General features: G+C 37.0%; 1 protein-coding gene and 1 long non-coding RNA gene across 3 annotated transcripts in view; one reads left to right on the top strand and one right to left on the bottom strand.

The window, feature by feature from the left end:
- Nucleotides 1-1,053: 1,053 nt before the first annotated feature.
- LOC120531442 lies at nt 1,054-2,713 on the bottom strand. Of its 2 annotated transcripts, XR_005634107.1 has the most exons (4): nt 2,195-2,713; nt 2,044-2,107; nt 1,358-1,954; nt 1,054-1,152 (listed from the first exon to the last, which is right to left on the bottom strand). It is a non-coding gene; the product is annotated as an uncharacterized LOC120531442 (long non-coding RNA). The 2 variants fall into 2 exon arrangements; XR_005634106.1 differs by having other exon boundaries at nt 1,054-1,954; nt 2,195-2,708.
- A 3,106-nt stretch (nt 2,714-5,819) lies between these two features.
- Nucleotides 5,820-19,241, top strand: part of rad51c (RAD51 paralog C) — a 44,999-nt gene continuing 31,577 nt past the window's right edge. Inside the window, exons 1-6 of the mRNA XM_039756863.1 lie at nt 5,820-6,042; nt 12,580-12,817; nt 13,955-14,112; nt 14,199-14,332; nt 14,413-14,544; nt 17,610-17,676. Of these exons, the coding sequence (XP_039612797.1) occupies nt 5,925-6,042; nt 12,580-12,817; nt 13,955-14,112; nt 14,199-14,332; nt 14,413-14,544; nt 17,610-17,676 (847 nt within the window). The 5' untranslated portion in view covers nt 5,820-5,924. The remainder of the gene's footprint in view (nt 6,043-12,579; nt 12,818-13,954; nt 14,113-14,198; nt 14,333-14,412; nt 14,545-17,609; nt 17,677-19,241) is intronic.

Here is a 19,241-nt window from a genome sequence, read left to right as displayed (position 1 = left end):
TGGTTCTCATATTCAGTCCCAGGGGCTGTACATTTTTTCCCCCAACTAATTTTTGCTTTTAATTAGACTCCCTTCTTGAACTTGCAAGCCAACAGTCTAGGTTTTGAAAATTAAAGTGATGTATCAAAACAGACTGTTATAATAACCACATAGGGGAGTGTAACCTGTGGGGGGCATTTTAGCACCCAAACCCTTCACACAACCACACACACACACATAAGATCCAGGTTCAAATATGAATTTATTTTAAAGAAATAAAGCACACAATCCCAGTTGGGACATCCATCTGTGTCCTCCATCCATTACATTGGTCATTTCAGTAGACAATGAACTATTGAAGCAGGTCAGAAAGCCAGTCCATCCCCACTTTTCTTTACAGTGAATCACTGATCAAGTCCACTGAACAAAATGACATCACGGTAGGTTTTTTCCACATGAAAAAAAAAAAACACAAAAATCTAATTCGTCGAACAGCAGCAACTGATGGGAATATTTTTTTAACCCGTATCTCATCAAGAAAAAAGTTCATGTCCTTCAGGCATTCAAAAGTAAATAAGAAGGTGGACATGACTTCTTCAGTCTCTTCGTCGTCTCCCCTTTCTTCTTATTTTTCAATTGTGTATGTAACTTCATCCTCGTCCATTTCCAGAATTCTTGGCCGGAGGACTGTCCCAACAAGTTGGTCTTTGTTGGCATCCAGCCAGTCACAAGCAGTTAGGATGTTTTGGATCAATGAAGACTTTTTATGAAAAAAAAAAAAATACTGCCAAGTACTTTATTAGGAATATCAATATATTAACTCCACTTTTACTCAAAGAACAATCAAATTGGCTTATGAAATGAACACACCAATATGACCACAGCATGTCATAGGAATGCTTAGCTCAATTGATTTCTCTCGCTTTTGTCTCTACTGCCTGTAGGCATGAGGTGGAGTGAAAAGAAAAAATAAACTCCAGTGTACAACCACAGCAGTTCATCTTCAAGGTAATGTCATGTCTAGTTAGAAACCATTCAGAAAGTGCACAAATAATTCAAAATGACTAAGTGCTCTGTAGTGAAAAAAGCATTCATTTTATTTACTAATACATTGCTGTAAGACCCATTTCAGTTCAATCTGAACGTCTACTGGAATTGTACTGAAGTGAGTCCCTGAAAGACAAAGAGTCCAATTAGCACAGCATTGTCACTTGTGAAGGCCAAATTCATCATTTCAAATATCATAATTTCAAATAATATGTAATTTAATTGTTCCCAGTTTAGTAAGCATGCTTTAAAAACTGCTGAAACATTCACCCAAACATATTACAATAGAAATGCTACATCTAAAAAGTTATACATAATGGAAAGTGTTTACCTGAAGCAAACAATTACTCCATTCTAGACTGGTTGATTTCTGAATGATATTGAAAAGGAAACAGAAAGTCATCACCTTTAAGGCATTGGCTGTGCCATAAGAGTCATTTCACTACATACCTGACAGGACTGTGCCTTTGTGAGGTACAATTTGCTAACTAAATGTAACCATAAATATGCTTAATATGATTGTACTGGCATAAATAATTCAGTCAAGATTTTCATATTCTTTAGTAATGGAAAAGAAGGGTGGGGAGAAAAGTCCTTGCTCTTTCCTATCTTGTCTGGAATTGCTGGAAGCAGAAATAATTGCCATTTAATAAATCAGTTAGAGCACAAGCACACAAAACCCTCCTTTTTAAGACCACCATTCTCTGCCCCCATAACGCACTGACACACCACAGGGCTGACGAGAGACACAAGTTACTGACAGCCTCACTGGAGATCTGCTGTGTGACCAGTTGGTCAAAGTCTTTTTGTGAAGTTCTAATATATAAAATTAGTGTCAGAAAGCTTTTCAACTGATAATTACGAAGCACTGCCCGTGGGGCACAGAATGTCCTTCTTCTCGTGTGGAAAGTGAAGACCGAAGTCTTGGCTGGAAGATAAAAAAAATTTAGAAATACTGTAAGCTGACAAATTCTTATAACTGATCTTCCCTTAAAAAAAGCTTGAAAAGTTACACACCTTTAATGCTGGCTTTGTGAAGTAAGAGATGACACCACCATCTTCTAATTTTTGGCATGTCTTCCTAAAAAATGTAAATTGGGAAATTACAATAAATTCTATGAATAAAAAATCACAATATTCAAACAAATATTACACTTAAACCACTGACCTGACTGAAATCAAATGCTCTTCCAGTGGCAATGTAGAGAGCATACTAAATAAAAAAGCAAGTTATTATTTTAAATCAACATTTACATCTTACTACTGGCAGAGTGTCCTCCACTTACCCTGAGCAGTCCAGGCTGTCAGTCTGTTTGTGTAGATTCGATCATATGAAGAGGTGATTAGTAAAGGAGATATCTGTGTGTGTTTTTTGTCTTATACTAGCAACACACATTTATATTTACATTACCTTCTTCTGTGGTTCTTTCCAGCTACCTGGCATTATTTTAGAGGCAATTTTCCTACAGATAAAATTTGTTTTGTCAAAATTGATTTATATTATATTAATATATATTAAAAACAAAGTTGATATGAACTTTGCAGATGGAATATCATTGTAGAACTGGATTAATAATATTTAATTCTGAAAATGTGGCAATTAATAATTTTATCACACAGAAGAAAGAATTACTTAACCAAAATGTAGCTGGAGCCTTTCATCACTTTTATGACAATGATATTCATTTCAGATTACAAGAGTAGAATTATTAGTAATAGAACAGGTAGAGAAATAGTGAACATCATAATATAATCTCTAGCAACTTTTAAATGAACAAATAATTTATAAAGGGAGTGACTTTGGCTTCACACATGAGACCACAGCACACTATTACAAATATTTTAGAACCTTGAGGATGTTTTACCACTGTGCCATTACAAGTTATTTACACAGCTCTTCCAAAATAGCTTAGTGAAAACTATCCATTCATCCATTTTCCAACCCGCTGAATCTGAACACACAGTCACGGGGGTCTGCTGGAGCCAATCCCAGCCAACACAGGGCACAAGGCAGGAACCAATCCCGGCAGGGTGCCAACCCCCCGCAGGACACACACAAACACACACCAAGCACACACTAGGGCCAATTTAGAATCGCCAATCCACCTAACTTGCATGTCTTTGGACTGTGGGAGGAAACCGGAGCACCAGAGGAAACACACGCAGACAGGGGGAGAACATGCAAACTCCACGCAGGGGCAGCGCTACCACTGTGCCACTGTGCCGCCTAGTGAAAACTATTAGGATCAAATTATTTAAAGAAGAATAGTTCAAATGGGCAGCAGTCATCACTAGGTAACAGAAATAACAGAGTAAATAAGGAACAGTCCTGCTAAAATGCTAATTTTGGGAGATTTGGGCTGAGGTTCAAACTGAGTGAACTGAACATATGAACAAAGATATAAAAAAAGAACATTAAAACTTTTGAACACTGGGACTGAACAGTTGAACAAAGATCAAGAACAACGAACTTGAACTCAGATGGCAGAGGCTGGGCAGTGACTGGTGCAGTGGGCACGGAGGGCAGAGACTGGGTGGTGACCGGTGCAGTGGGCACGGAGGACAGAGACTGGGTGGTGACCGGTGCTGTGGGCATGGAGGGAAGAGGCTGGGTGGTGACCGTGCCATGGGCATGGAGGGCAGAGGGAGCACTTTAGGACCTTTGCCACAATCTGACAAGTGCCTGAGGAACTGATCTTTATGAACTACTGTTTTCTGACAATAACAGCAATGGTAATGGCCTGATCCCTGGCAGTTCAGTGAACACTTGTATATTTTAAAACCTGAAACAGTACAAAGAAAAAAAAGGTTAATATTCAGAATTATTTTGCTAAACATTTAAAACTTAATGAAAGAAATTCAGATAATCCTTAAATTTAATAGAGGTAAAACAAGCAAATCCTGTCCTATTATTCTTTTAAACAGAACAAACTAATTAAAGATTCTGTCAATGATGCTTTTAAAATGTATGAAAATATACTATATGTTGCCTGTCAATTGTAGGCAATGTAATTCCACACTTACATTCTGAAAAATTAAAGTATTTGTAGTATGAACTTTGTCATATTCTACTAAATATTTTAAAAGAGAAAATTGTTAATACACAGTCATGAATTAATATAAAATTATTCAAAGCTAGCTTTTCAAAAGGTTAAAAAGTACACAGTATACTATTTTGTCAAATAAAATCATGTTGTTAAGGTGAATATCTAGCTGCATTATAGTGTATTAAAAGTGTCAATTAATCAAATTTTACAAGTTACAAGATATCTTCTAGAGCACTTCACATCCCTCCATGAACAACTACTGTCCTGCTGTGGCTCTGTAAGTGGCTGATGATGCCTGCAGAATCTGATCTTTTATAGCAAAACAGACAAGCAAACTCCTGAGCACCAAACACAACTGTAGGTTCCTCTGTGGTCTTCAATATGTGTCTCTGGTGAATATAAAATAAATATAAAGATCTTAAAACTGACAAACATGCACGAGGACAATCACTTTACTTTATTTCAATTGAAAAAACTTCAAAAGCAGTATTTTTGAAGAATGCAGGAGAGGTGGGCATGAAACATTTAATATTGTTTTAAGAGTTCAAACAAACTGTACTATCATTGAAAGAACTTTATAAAATAAATAATAATAATAATAATAATAATAATAATAATAATAACAACATGATTCTATTCTGGCTGCTCTTTTCCTCATTATTGTCTACAATCTAATTTGAACTTTCTTGAACTGAAGGAAATTGAATATTGCATTCACACTTACCCTTTGTTTGTAGCTACTTATTAAAATGTTCAGTTATGTACTGTAAATATATATACAGAACTATGAAAAAAGATCATCTAAAGTGACCTAAGTATATTCAAACTTCAGACTACCAACATTACTATAATTGAAAAACCAGTATATCCATTATTAACTGTGTTTGTCTTAGAAAATTATGCAAACAATAAGCTTTCTGTGGAACATTACCTTATAATGGCTCAATCTCTCTGTGTTGTCTTTCTGAAATATATTTTGATATCTAAAATACCAGGTTACTGGTTTTGCTTCTGATTAACTTGCATATACGTGATATACAGGACAAATGGTGAATGATATTCTGGCAATTATAAGTACTTAATCACGGTCACTTATATTTGATTACAGTCCGTTACACTGCGCTATGGTTAATTATACTCAACAACGGTCAATTGCATATTATAACAATTGTTATAAAAAATTATTGACTGCTGAATCCGTCGATTTACTACTCAGAATCGAGTATTCCGATTAGCCCTGTAACAATTATGTTGTTTAACTGTTAATACTTTCTTAGAGCGCTTAGTACTGCACGGAACCTGAAAGTTGATTCAACATCTTTATTACACTGTGGTATAATTCGTACCCTAACAGTAAAGTATAATATTACCTAATACTAGTACAACTTGCAACAAACTCACTGCCATCTTAATTTCCAACACAAACTCTTCTTCTTTCCTCGAAACTCTTTTAGAAAGATATATTCTAAGTCCACCATTCCTCCGGACTCCGACAAAAACAATGATGACGTCTCGAAACTGACATCAGAGGGCGTTCCGTGACTAGTGCTGGGGGGCGTTCCGTGATATGAAGGGCGTTCCGTGTCTAAATTCCTAGGTATTGCAGGCTGCAGCCAGACCCTTCTCTTTCTTTACGCACCACAATCAAAACTTTCACAGCCACGAATGTTAGCTAAACGGAAGTAACAATGCCGGAAATGGGGCGGGCCTTCCTCTCTTTCAAGCTGCGCGCGAACTAACTAGTAGGCGTACACTGGCCCAAGAGCATGTTCAGTGGAATATCACACCTGGGTTTAAATTTACTGTCATGACAACTGTGACAGAAGAAAAATTCTTACAGAAGAAAGCGGGATGCAGCGGGAGGTGGCGAGTCTCGCATTGGCCCCAACAGTTAAAGCAAAGTTAATCGGAGCAGGGTTTCTAAGAGTTGGGGATTTGCACGAAGTAAGCGCTACCGAGCTCCGCATAGGTGAGTTGGTGTGGCGAGTCAAAAGGGTCATTTATAAATTGTTTTTAACAATGCAGTCTGTTCAGTAAAACGTACGGGGTACATGTAGTGGTATTTTAAAAAGGTTGAAAACGGCTGAGCTATTTTATAGCCATTTAGTTTATCTAACGCGAATAGGAAGCTTGGAGTAAAAATATCTTGATACTGAACGATCAGATATACAAGCTTGTGGGCGTGCCTTTTCTAATTAATGCCTTTGATACTGATATTTCTAATTTTCCACTTGCTAGACGATAACAGTATAAATTAGGATTCCTGTAAATACATGTAGCGTGGTGGAGTTTTCCGGCAATTGTCCTTGGTACCAGTATGTGTCATAGCATTTTGTTTTGCAGCATATGCAAAATTCGTTTTTCTCGCCCTAAGCTTTGAGTGGCCACTGCGCCCTTACCTCAGTTCAGAGGGAAATCGGCCGTCGCTTTAGCCGAAGCAGCACCAAACATTTTAAAACGGGTGTCTCAAACTCAGGTCCTGGAGTGATGCAGTGCTTGCGAATTTAATTCCAACCACTTTGATACTTAACAATAATAATTCATTTCATTTATATAGCTATTTTTCTCAGTACTCAAAGCGCTATCCACACAGGGAGGAACTGAAAAGCGAACCCACAAATTTCCACAGTCTCCTTAGCAGCACAACCACTGCGCTACCTGTGAGGACCACTTGTGGGTACTGTTTCAAATGTGGTATACTTTATTGACAGCTAAAGTAAAAAATAAATAAATAAATACTGGTTGCAGCTATATCCTGAAGCTATTGTGACCCTCCAGTGCATCTTTTTCAGTTGGAGCAGCTTGGTACTTATTGATGTCTAGTTTGTTTATAATTATGACCTTTCATGTTCTGAAGTTAACGCTTTCAGTCGATGTTAATGTGAGCCAGACTGGATCTTAACTACCATGGATGCAAGGCAGGAACTGGATTTTAGTAGAAAATCCAGTTACTGTACTTGTATGGCAGTGGAGAACTGATCCATTATTCTGTCAATATTAAATACAATTCTGGGTACAATATTAAGATTTTAAGTTTAAAGCATCGTGTATCTGTTGCACACAATAGAAAGGAAATTTGAAGAAACGATGGCACAAAAACTTAGTTTGAATGTTTTGTTGCTTGTCTGAATAATACAAGCACTCCATCCATTATCCAACCCGCTATATCCTAACTACAGGGTCATGGTGGGTCTGCTGGAGCCAATCCCAGACAGCACAGGGCGTAAGGCAGGAAACAAAGGCAGGGCAGGGTGCCAGCACACCGCAGGGCACACACACCAAGCATACACTAGGGACAATTTAGGATCACCAATGCACCTAACCTGCATGCCTTTGGACTGTGGGAGGAAAACCATGCAGGCACGGGGAGAACATGCAAACTCCACACAGGGAGGACCCGGGAAGCGAATCCAGGTGTCCTAACTGCGAGGCAGCAGCAATACCACTGCACCACCGTACAAGCACTCCATTGCTATGAATTAAAACTACCTGTAATTGAAATGAAAAATAAAAAAACCTTATGTTATTCAGTTTCTACCCTAATTTAGCAATTCATGGATTTTTTTTAATTAGTAATTTACTCAATTTTAGAATTCATTCTTAAAGAAGTTCTTAATTAGGTTGGGTGTTTGCCAGCTCCACTTTCAGCTTCATTTCTACAAACTCTTGCCTTAATTAGAAATGTAAGAGTGGCCTGATATTGAAGTTATTGTGCTTGAAAAGTACAAGTTGTGGTTTATGTTTTTTCTCATGTGTGACCACATTCAAGTTATTTGCCTTGTTCTAACATGACATTTTCAAGCCTGCTTAACATTAATAGGGTGGAGTGGTGGCTCTGAGGCTAGGCATCTGCACCGGCAATTGGAAGGTTGCCGGTTTGAGTCCCATAAATACCAGAAGTGATTATATTCCATTGCTCCCTTGAGCATGGCCTGCAAATGCTTCATCCTAGGTATGATGTTAATTTGCATCCAGCCCTGCAAGCAGGTCCTCCAATTTACAAGGGGTTGGTGGCAGGATTGGCACTCCAGACACTGTAAAAACCTCACACTGTTCCAGTGTAGTGCTGAGGTGTCATCCACTGCACTCTGGTCCCAGTTCAGGTGGTTTGATGTGTTTTGGGTGTGGTAGCTCACTATTCCAACCTCTCTCTCTCTCTCTCTCTCTCTCTCTCGTGGAGTTGCAGAAGTCTATCCTGGTAGTACTGGTGCAAGACATTAAATAGCCCTAATTAGTCCTGTGTACAGTCACACAGGGCTAATTTGATACTGTTGTTGAACCACACATTCACATCCTTGGCAGTGTGCGAGTAAAAAATTTTTTGATGCATCTATATGAAAGTTTCTGGCCAATAGTGATAGCTGATTATTTTTGGGGAGCGTACAATCTATTGACTAATAACATTTGGTTGATGGTTCTGCTGTCATTGGATAAGTACATTTGTGAACATGTAATAAATTACATTTGCCAAATATGTAAGAGTATAGTGCATTTATTTTCTAATATGAAACTGATATCATTAATTTTATAACTTAACTGCTCTCATTTTAAGTCACTAGTCAGTCACTTTTATTCAGTGTAGGAAACATTAACCTTAGCTTAATAAGCAAAATATACTGTCTCTTTGAGTTTTATATTTTATAACTTAAAAGCTCTCTGTTACAAATTTCCAGTAACTATTTAATTTAAAATTGCAAAAAATGTGCCATAATGGAGGGTCAGGTGTGATGAATTCCATTATGTACTGAGTAGTACTTTGAGGTTTTGCACTGTCTGAATTGATTTTGTTTGCCTATTAAATGCTTCCACAATTGATGAAGTTCTGTTTCCTTGGCCAGTACTGGAACGTGAGCGTTCTTGACTGAAGCAGTTTTGCTTTTCAGACACTCGTTTTCCTTTATGCCTTTCCTTGATGTAAGTAATCAGATTTGTTATATTGTAGTTTTTACTGGTATTCTTTCCTTGTGAAATATTCAAAGACCAGAGTTTGCAAATAGCATTTCTAGCATTACCTGCAGCAAAGACATTTTCTTACCCAATAATTTCCCATGATGCTTCAGCAACGAAAATGATTTTGCAACATGAATAATTGTCAGTAAATTTTGGCATATTTTATAGTATTTTCTTGCTTTATCGACTGATACTGATAGTGGACTGATATACAGGTGCGGGTCATTAATTTAGAATATCATGAAAAGTTGATTTATTTCAGTAATTCCATTCAAAAAGTGAAACTTGTATATTCGATTCATTCATTACACACAGACTGATGTATTTCAAATGTTTATTTCTTTTGATTTTGATGATTATAACTGACAACTAATAAAAGTCCCAAATTCAGTATCTCGGAAAATTAGAATATCAATTAAGACCAATGCACAAAAGGATTTTTAGAAATGTTGGCCAACTGAAAGGTATGAACATGAAAAGTGTGAACATGTACAGCACTCAATATTTAGTTGGGGCTCCTTTGGCCTGGATTACTGCAGCAATGTGGCATGGAGTCGATCAGTCTGTGGCACTGCTCAGGTGTTATGAGAGCCCATGTTGCTCTGATAGTGGCCTTCAGCTCTTCTGAATTGTTGGGTCTGGTGTATTGCATCTTCCTCTTCACAATATCCCATATATTTTCTATGGGGTTAAGGTCAGGCGAGTTTGCCTTAAACCAGGTACTGGTAGTTTTGGCACTTTGTGCAGGTGCCAGGTCCTGTTGGAAAATGAAATCTGCATCTGCATAAAGTTCGTCAGCAGCAGGAAGCATGAAGTGATCTAAAACGTCCTGGTAGACGGCTGCGTTGACCTTGGACCTCAGAAAACACAATGGACCAACACCAGCAGATGACATGGCACCCCAAACCATCACTGACTGTGGAAACTTTACACTGGACCTCAAGCAACGTGGATTCTGTGCCTCTCGTCTCTTGCTCCAGACTCTGGGACTTTTATTTCCAAAGGAAATGCAAAATTTACTTTCATCAGAGAACATCACTTTGGACCACTCGGCAGCAGTCCAGTCGAAACGCTTCTGACGCTGTCTCTTGTTCAAGAGTGGCTTGACACAAGGAATGTGACAGCTGAAACCCATGTCTTGCATACTTCTGTGAATCTCCCACACAGTTTTGAATGGGTTTTGTTTCACAATCCTCTCCAGGGTGCGGTTATCCCTATTGCTTGTACACTTTTTTTCTACCACATCTTGTCCTTCCCTTCGCTTCTCTGTTAATGTGCTTGGACACAGGGCTGTGTGAACAGCCAGCCTCTTTAGCAATGACCTTTTGTGTCTTTCCCTCCTTGTGCAAGGTGTCAATGGTCGTCTTTTGGACAACTGTCAAGTCAGCAGTCTTCCCCTTGATTGTGTAGCCTCCAGAACTAGACTGAGAGACCATTTAAAGGCTTTTGCAGGTGTTTTGCGTTTAATTAGCTGATTAGAGTGTGGCACCAGGTGTCTTCAATATTGAACCTTTTCACAATATTCTAATTTTCCGAGATACTGAATTTGGGACTTTCATTAGTTGTCAGTTAATCCTCAATATTAAAAAAAAACATTTGAAATACATCGGTCTGTGTGTAATGAATGAATCTAATATACAAGTTTCACTTCTTGAATGGAATTACTGAAGTAAATCAACTTTGTCATGATATTCTAATTTTATGACCGGCACCTGTAATTGGTGGATCTCTAGTAAAAAGCACCAAGACATGAAGAGTATATGCAAAATACACAGATTGCAACAATGTTTTTGATTAATACTTTATACTGCTTGTGTATCAGGAGTCCTCATTAACCAATGTGCCGTTATGCCACCCTTTTATCAGTGTCTACTCATAGCCTTCTGTCATGCATGTGCATCTGTGACTCACCCTCCTGACTCTTCTCAGGTAGCCAACACGACCCTGGACAGAGAGGGGGCGTTCATGCTAACCTTCTCCTGTTTTGTTCCCTCTGGAGTACAGAGAAAGGTGCCCAGTGAGGGCAACTGATTCCACCCCTATAAAGGCCACAGCTGCTGGAAAGAGGCATTCAATTTGGTAGAGACTGCACTGTAGGGCTTAGCTCCTTACACCCTGACCAGAAGTGACTATTCACTTAGCCTGATGACTTTATTTTGATTTTCTTTGATCATTGTACAGTATTGTTGTGCATAGTGTTCCTTTTCATTATTTTTGTTTTTTGGACTGTATTAAATGGGGACAACCAGGTTGGCACCCCAACATTTATCTGTGGAACTTGCAGTACTTCGCTCAACCATACTCTGTCTTTTCTGTGGCCAAAAGTTTAATTCACAGGAAGCAAAGCTAGAAGTATTCCACAAACAGCATCATTTATTATAAGAGTGAGAATAGTAATAATAATAAGAAATAGTCAGTAGTCAAGAAATATTCAACATCAATAATAATTTGTTATTCTGTTGTTACTTTGGGGGAATTAAGTAAATAGGACTGATGAGCTTTTTTGGGCTGAATGGCCTGTTCTTGTCTAAATCTTTGTAATGTTCTAGTCACATTAGATTCTGTTTCCCTGTTACTCAAACTGTCTTTAACAATGAAAGATATTGTAAACAGCGTGTAATTTTTAATATAAATTTTGTCAAGCTTTGGGTATCTTTGTTGTTTACCTGAAATTTACATGACTTGCAAGTACATATGGAATATTCCTAATGTGAAATGCTGGGGAGCAGAGGTATTTTTACATTTTGGAATATCTGAATATACATAATGAGATAGTTCGGAGACACACGTGATTAAGTAGGGAAATGCAGCCAAAACAGCTAAATGACAAACCATGGACATACTAATTCATATAACTGGGCCATTTTTAGACTATATGTTGATGTACCATACATACTAAACCTCAAAATAATGAGTATGATGCATAGACTCTGTTTTAGTTCCATTTTAAGATGGCTAATGCTACCTGTTTACACTGAAGAACATTTTTTGGTTTCAGTTTTAAAAGATTACCTGTTGTCACTTCTTAGGGAACTGGCTGACAGCTGGAATGTCTCCGCAAGCCTTCATTTTATCATGGCCGTTGTGCTGGAAGCCAGTACCCAACTGATTGACATACATAAAACAAAATATGCTTTTGCCGATCTCAAAAAAGTCCATTTGCAGCAGTGCTCAGTTTTCCTAATGTAATCAAAGCAATATACTGCATTTATATTGGAATAAGGAAATCTAATGAAAATGAAGCTACGTTTTTTAATGGTAGGCAGCAGCAATCCTTTAAAGCACAAGTCATTGGCAATGTCGGTATGAGTTGTTACAACTGTTGTGTAGAAACTTGTGAATCTCAGGTTTTATAAATCTGACAGACAAGTAGAAAAGACATAGATAGAACTCTGTTACTGGACTTCTTTTGTTGTAATGACTTCCCCCAAAAACAAAATTATTTACTGTAATCCTGTGTCAAGAGTTCATTCTTGTTCTTTTATTGAATTCTGGAAATTTGTATTTGTGTATGTTCTGTAACATACTGTAAAATATTTATTTTTTGATGGTAAAGAGACTGGAATTTCACTGCAAGAATCTACTGAAGTTCTACAGACTGTATTTCCACGCTCCCATGAAAAGGGGTCCGAGATGAGATGGATGAAGGCCACAGAAATTTTAGAGCAGGAGAAGTCCTGTCGCTCAATAAGTACTTTTTGTGCAGCCCTGGACGCAGTTTTGGGTGGAGGAATAATGACCGGGAAGATGATTGAGATCTGTGGTACACCTGGAGTGGGAAAGACACAACTTTGGTAAAAATTTGTTTGTCCTTTGTGTCATATGTTTTGCTTTTGTATTCTTTCATTAATAATATCAAACTGTTTCTACTTGTTGGTTTGCCATGTACATATTTGCCTAAAATGTAGATGTATAATAATATATGTTTATTTTAAATATTAATTAGATCTGTTTGTTCTATTGTCATCCTTAATGTACAAATATTTTAATTGGGGAAACATTTTTCTGATAAGAGTGAAGGTTTGTTTTGCACTTTTTGCTTAACAATACCTGGTTTATTTTTGTATTTAATGTACTTACATTTATTAGAAATTATAGTGTGCTTAATGATGGTAAAAAAAGTACATGTGATATGTCTGTTTTTGTTAATTAATCTGTGGAAAGCACCTTGAGTTGCATGTAAATGTATAGTAAGGTGCTATATAAATAAATATCTATATTCTGATTTGTTTGGTAAAATTGTACTAGGTGATGTTAAGAACAACTAAAGCATAATGATGCAATGGTGTTTGTTTTAAATTTTGTTGTTTATATATATATATATATAACACACTCAGAGTGACTATGCTAGAATTTGAACTTTGCCCTCAAGCTGTGTTGCAAAGAAAACCTTAATGTATAATTGTTTAAGGTACCCAGGAATACTGTAAATGGAGACATACAACCTGGCAAAATAATCGAAAAATGTTTTTCATGTACACAATTTAAGAAATGAATGGCAGTTTAAAAAAATTCCTGTATGATTACAAGACACAGAAATAAGATTTTAGAGTTCTGTTATTTTGGTTAAAGGGGAGATCAAAGCTAATGTTTGTTTTTGTTAAGGTGCAGTTGCTGCCATTATATGAAGAAATATAGTAAAAGCACATTTCTGTAGGAATGTGTGCTATAACATTAGTTAACACTTTTGACCAAAGTTCGTTCTTTCTCTGTTAAGTTCAATTCGAATTTGGGAGAATTTAAATGTTTGTAAATAAGGAAAATTAAAAAAAATCTTAAAATATAGTAAAATAAATTATTTTACTTTATATTAAGGGATATTGACACAGTAGTTTATTTGGTTTGAGTTTAACTAGACCTAGATCGTCTTTTTTTTTTAATCTATATAAATATCTCTCTTCACCACAACTCCCCACCCTTTTCTCCTACAGTATTCAGTTGGCAGTGAACACACAAATCCCAGAATCCTTTGGAGGAGTGGAGGGACATTCAGTCTATATTGATACTGAGGGCAGCTTTTTAGTAGACCGGGTGGTAGATGTAGCTGAAGCTGCACTTCAACACTGTAAACAGCAGCATGGAAGAACAGGTTTTGTAAACAATTACACTTCTGTTATTTGGTCTTTTCAATCTCTCTAATTTTTGACCTTGACTTTCACTATGAATTTGTTGCAGGACAATTAGGAGCTCTGGAAAACTTTACTTTGGAAACAATTCTTTCCAATATATTCTTTTTTCGTTGCCATGATTATGTTGAACTTTTGGCACAGGTTCATCTGCTACCAGACTTTCTTTTTAAGCACCCAAAGGTTGGTCAGAGTTTGTGGAAGGAACCATAAACATCTGAAAGAATTTAACAAAACCTTACTATACACTTCCTCTTCTGTAGGTTCGCTTTCTGGTTGTTGACAGTATTGCTTACCCTTTCCGGCATGAGTTTGAAGATTTGTCTGCGAGAACCAGACTTCTCCATGGCCTAGCCCAGAAACTCTTACAGCTTGCGAGCCAGCATAATATAGCAGTAAGTGGAGTTGTGACTGAATGTACTGTATCTTCATGCTTTTGTTAACAAATATTCTTTGGAGTTTTTATTGTTAATTGTTATGTTTAGACTTAATTTTTCCCTAAGAGAGTTGTATAATTATGTAATGTGTCTTCATAGGATTGTCTTCTGTCAAAATATAAAAATATAATGCATTAAAAGCAACAAGATTAATTTATATAGCACATTTTTATACATGAAAGTACTTATATATACTAATACTAATAGCTAAACAGTATAGAACAGTTATTTATAAACGGTTATTTAAAACAGAAGGAACAAGAAACTGGTCCAGCATAATACGAGTAACTAATGCTGTAGTTCTGTTGCCACAATGGAGAGGAAAATGAAAACTCCAGCATGTTGGACAAAAGACCATCTTTGATCTCTTGGAGGTTTATTTTCTCCAACAATTCAATGGATTTGAGTTTCGGTTTTTCTCCTTTCTGTAAAACAAATCTCCAGTCTTGAAAATGCAAATGAGGAATGTATCCTAGCTGTATGTGTGGTCTTTGAGTTGCAGGTGTTGTATTTGATTAAACTAAAAACTACAGGGTGTACTGTACCAACTTTTGATATACTCAAACTTAGTCTGCTGCATTCTTCTAATAACTTTGCTAGTATCGAGCTACTGTTTTCATTTTGATTTGATCACTTTCTCAATTAGCTGTTCAAAAATTTATACTATTAAGGTATTTTATACTGCTTTAACTCCTACTTTTGGGTAGAGAACCTTATTGATGACACTGTTGTATGGGCTTATGAAAACATTTTAAATATAATTACGTTTCCAGTTTAATGTCATTAACACCCATTATAATTATTATTATTATCCATCTAAACGCTTAATGCTTTTACTCACTATATTTGACTGTAGGTTTTTAACTGTCTTGAACTGCTAAAAGTAGAGCTTCATTTTTTTTCTGTCCCTACCCCGTTACACATGCTCGCTTTGCTGCTGCCAAGTAAAAAAACAAAAGTGTGTAGCTGCAGATATCCAAAGCTCAGTGATTCTGGAGCTTCAATTAGCAGCCATTTGAAAAGCTTTGTATATGTCACCCTTTTCTACAGCAAAAACTTCAAAGAAGATTCTAGCTGCAGCCTGCAACACTTCACGTTTACTACAAGACACATACATTTGATAGTCATTATTAGTCTAGAGTAAGGTAACCCTTCCACAACCCTAGTCTTAATCATATGTAAGGACGTTTTATGATGAAACAGCATACAGAGTTGAGGTGGAACGGCTGTCTGCATGGTGTGAATACAACAATCTCAAAAATCTATCTCTCAATGTCGACAAGACAAAAGAGATTATTGTGGACTTTAGAAAATCACATTGTGCCCACATCTCACTCCGTAAAAACGGTTCAGATGTGGAGACTGTTAGGAGTACCAAGTTCCTTGGTGTGCACATAACTGAGGAACTTATGTGGACACAACACCTTATCACTAATCAAGAAAGTCCAGCAGTGACCACACTTCCTGAGGTGGCTGAAGCGAGCAAGTCTTTCCCCTTCCATCCTCATGTTCTAAAGAGGCATCATTGAGAGTGTTCTGACCAGCTGCATCACTGTCTGGTATGGCAACTGCAACATATCCGACCGCAAGCGCCTGCAAAGGAACATTATTGGAGTGCCTATCCCTTTACTACAGAACACATTTTACAAACGCACTGTCCACATTGTGCAGGATCCCTTACACTACTCACATGGACTTTTCACACATCTGCCATTCAAGAGAAGATACTGCAGCATCAGAGCCAGATCTGCCAGGCTGCAGGATGGTTTTTACCTCCTAGCTGTCAGACACCATGCTGCCCCCTGGGATCTTCCACACTGCCTCAACCACCTCTAAAACCCGCTGACACAAAACTTTTATACATGCAAGCCCCTTTCCTGCAATGACTAGTTTGCATATAGAAAAGAACTGAAAATCTCATACTGACCTTTAAGTTTTTTGCACACTGCACTTTGACATCATTCTGGTGTGAAACATTCTAAGCTGTCATTGTTTACACGTCTTAAACAACTATGATCATACACTAAATCATGCTGCCATTTCTGTACTACCTCACACTGTGCTGTATTATCTATTTATTGATTATATGTATCTAGATTGCACAATACCATACATTGCATCAATGTTCATATTGCTTACTACACATCAATATTGCTGCTACTTCTTTGTCTTGTCTTGCACAATGTCTTGTTTTGTGTTTTAATTTTTATTTTCACTTCATGTTGTTACATTGTGGACCCTGAGCTTCGCAATTTCGTCTGTCTGTATACTTGTATATGGTTGAGATGACAAAGTTCACTTTGATTTTGACTTTGAAAAACACAAGGTATGCCTTAAAATGGGCATGTTAAGGTAGGAACAAATGACTAGTCTTATTGCTTAACATGACTGACATGTCATGCAAAGGTTGCTAAATGTTAACAGATGTGTGCAGTTTGACTGGCTTGTCAACGGAGCAGAGTTGTAGAAGTCTGCTGCCGGACTGCTGCAAACACAGCACAAGGCATAACTTCGGTCTTCATTGACTACACAGTACTATGGGCAATCTTTGTGTTAAAGGAGTTATTACGCACATTCCACATACGAGTGCATAAACAAATATATTGCCTTTAAGACACTAATGCACCTACACAAATCCACATTTACAGCTTTCATCTTGTGTTATATTTATGTCTTGTATGTTTAAATGTGTGTTGTAAGTTTTTACACCCATTTTTAGAATACCAATAAAATGGTATTCTTAAAAATCCACACTGGAAGAATTTTATTCGGTTTATTGCCTACTACTACTAATTGTAGTTAAAAGCTCAGCATCTGTTGAGTGTACTTAAAGTAAATGTTATAATTTTGTGCTTTAAAATATTTTAGTGACATTTTAAGGTAGACCAAATTCTAATTTTCATTTGCTTTCTAAAAGTGAAGTTATTGTGTGAAGTATTTTTCATGGAATTGTTTTTAGTAGTATGTCCTTTTCTGTCTTAAAATATGTGTACTATATTAACTTTTTTTTTTTTGGTCTTCAGGTTGTTTTGACCAATCACATGACAATAAGAATGGAGCAGAATAATTCAACACTTGTGCCTGCTTTAGGTAAGAAACTAAAGGAAGTATACAAAACTTATTTAGTGAAGTGTTGATTCCTAGTGAAATTTCTACATTTAGAGGATGGTATCTGATCATGCTCAGGTGTTTTGAGTCACTTTCATCCAACTCAAAGTCTCTGCTATTTCTCGAGTATACAAAAGCACAAATACAGCTTTCCTTTTCCATGTTTAGTTTGAAATACCAGTACAAAATCAAGAACTGTTTTAAAGCTAGTAATTAAGCCTGTTTTTTTTTTTTTTAAACCTACATTTTTAGGTGTGTGTTCATGTCTATCTGTTTGAAACAACTTTGGGCCTCAGTGCACAGATTTTTGTTAAGATTTGGTACACTTACTCGTAAAAGAAATTTGTCGGGATAATTGAGTTTTTATTGAGATATATCAAATAGAGTATGCTGCACAAAGTACTAAAATTTCAAAACCTCCCATTGAAAAGTATTCATGAATTTCCAAACTTATCCCCTTTAAAACAAAATCATTGTGTGACTTCAATAATGGATTAGTTTATTGTTGAAAATTTTACTTTGAGATAGGTTAACTTAAAAGTGGGCAGTATACCGGTGTGGTGATGTTCTATGATCTGAATTTTGCTGCATTGTTGGTGTTGGGATACGCCCTGAAGTGTTTATCCACAAATGACTTACAGTTGGGTCCATAAATATTTGGACAGAGACAACTTTTTTCTAATTTTGGTTCTGTACATTACCACAATGAATTTTAAATGAAACCACTCTGATGCAGTTGAAGTGCAGACTTTCAGCTTTAATTCAGTGGGGTGAACAAAATGATTGCATAAAATGTGAGGCAGCTAAAGCATTTTTTTTAACATAATCCCTTCATTTCAGGGGCTCAAAAGTAATTGGACAAATTAAATAACTGGAAATGTTCATTTCTAATACTTGGTTGAAAACCCTTTGCTGGCCTGAAGTCCTGGACTCATGGACATCATCAGATGCGGGTTTACTCCTTTTTAATGCTCTGCCAGGCCTTTACTACAGCGGCTTTCAGTTGCTGTTTGTTTGTGGGCCTTTCTGTCCAAAGTTTAGTCTTCAACAAGTGAAATGCATGCTCAATTGGGTTAAAATCAGGTGACTGACTTGGCCATTCAAGAATTTTCCACTTCTTTGCTTTAATAAACTCCTGGGTTGCTTTGGCTGTATGTTTTGGGTCATTGTCCATCTGTATTATGAAACGCCGGCCAATCAATTTGACTGCATTTAGCTGGATTTGAGCAGACGGTATGTCTCAGAACACCTCAGAATTCATTCGGCTGCTTCTGTCCTGTGTCGCATCATCAATGAACACTAGTGTCCCAGTGCCACTGGCAGCCATGCACTCCCAAGCCATCACACTGCCTCCACTGTGTTTTACACATGATGTGGTATACTTTGGATAATGAGCTGTTCCACGCCTTCTCCATACTTTTTTCTTGCCATCACTCTGGTAGAGGTTGATCTTGGTTTCATCTGTACAAATAATGTTTTTCCAGAACTGTTGGCTTATTTAGATGTTCTTTAGCAATGTCCAATCCAGTCTTTCTATTGTTGAGGCT

Source organism: Polypterus senegalus, chromosome 6 (genome assembly GCF_016835505.1).
Source record: "Polypterus senegalus isolate Bchr_013 chromosome 6, ASM1683550v1, whole genome shotgun sequence".
Lineage (NCBI taxonomy): Eukaryota > Metazoa > Chordata > Cladistia > Polypteriformes > Polypteridae > Polypterus > Polypterus senegalus.
The sequence above is the reverse complement of the archived record's forward strand: the minus strand, read 5'-3'. Positions and strand labels throughout refer to the sequence as shown.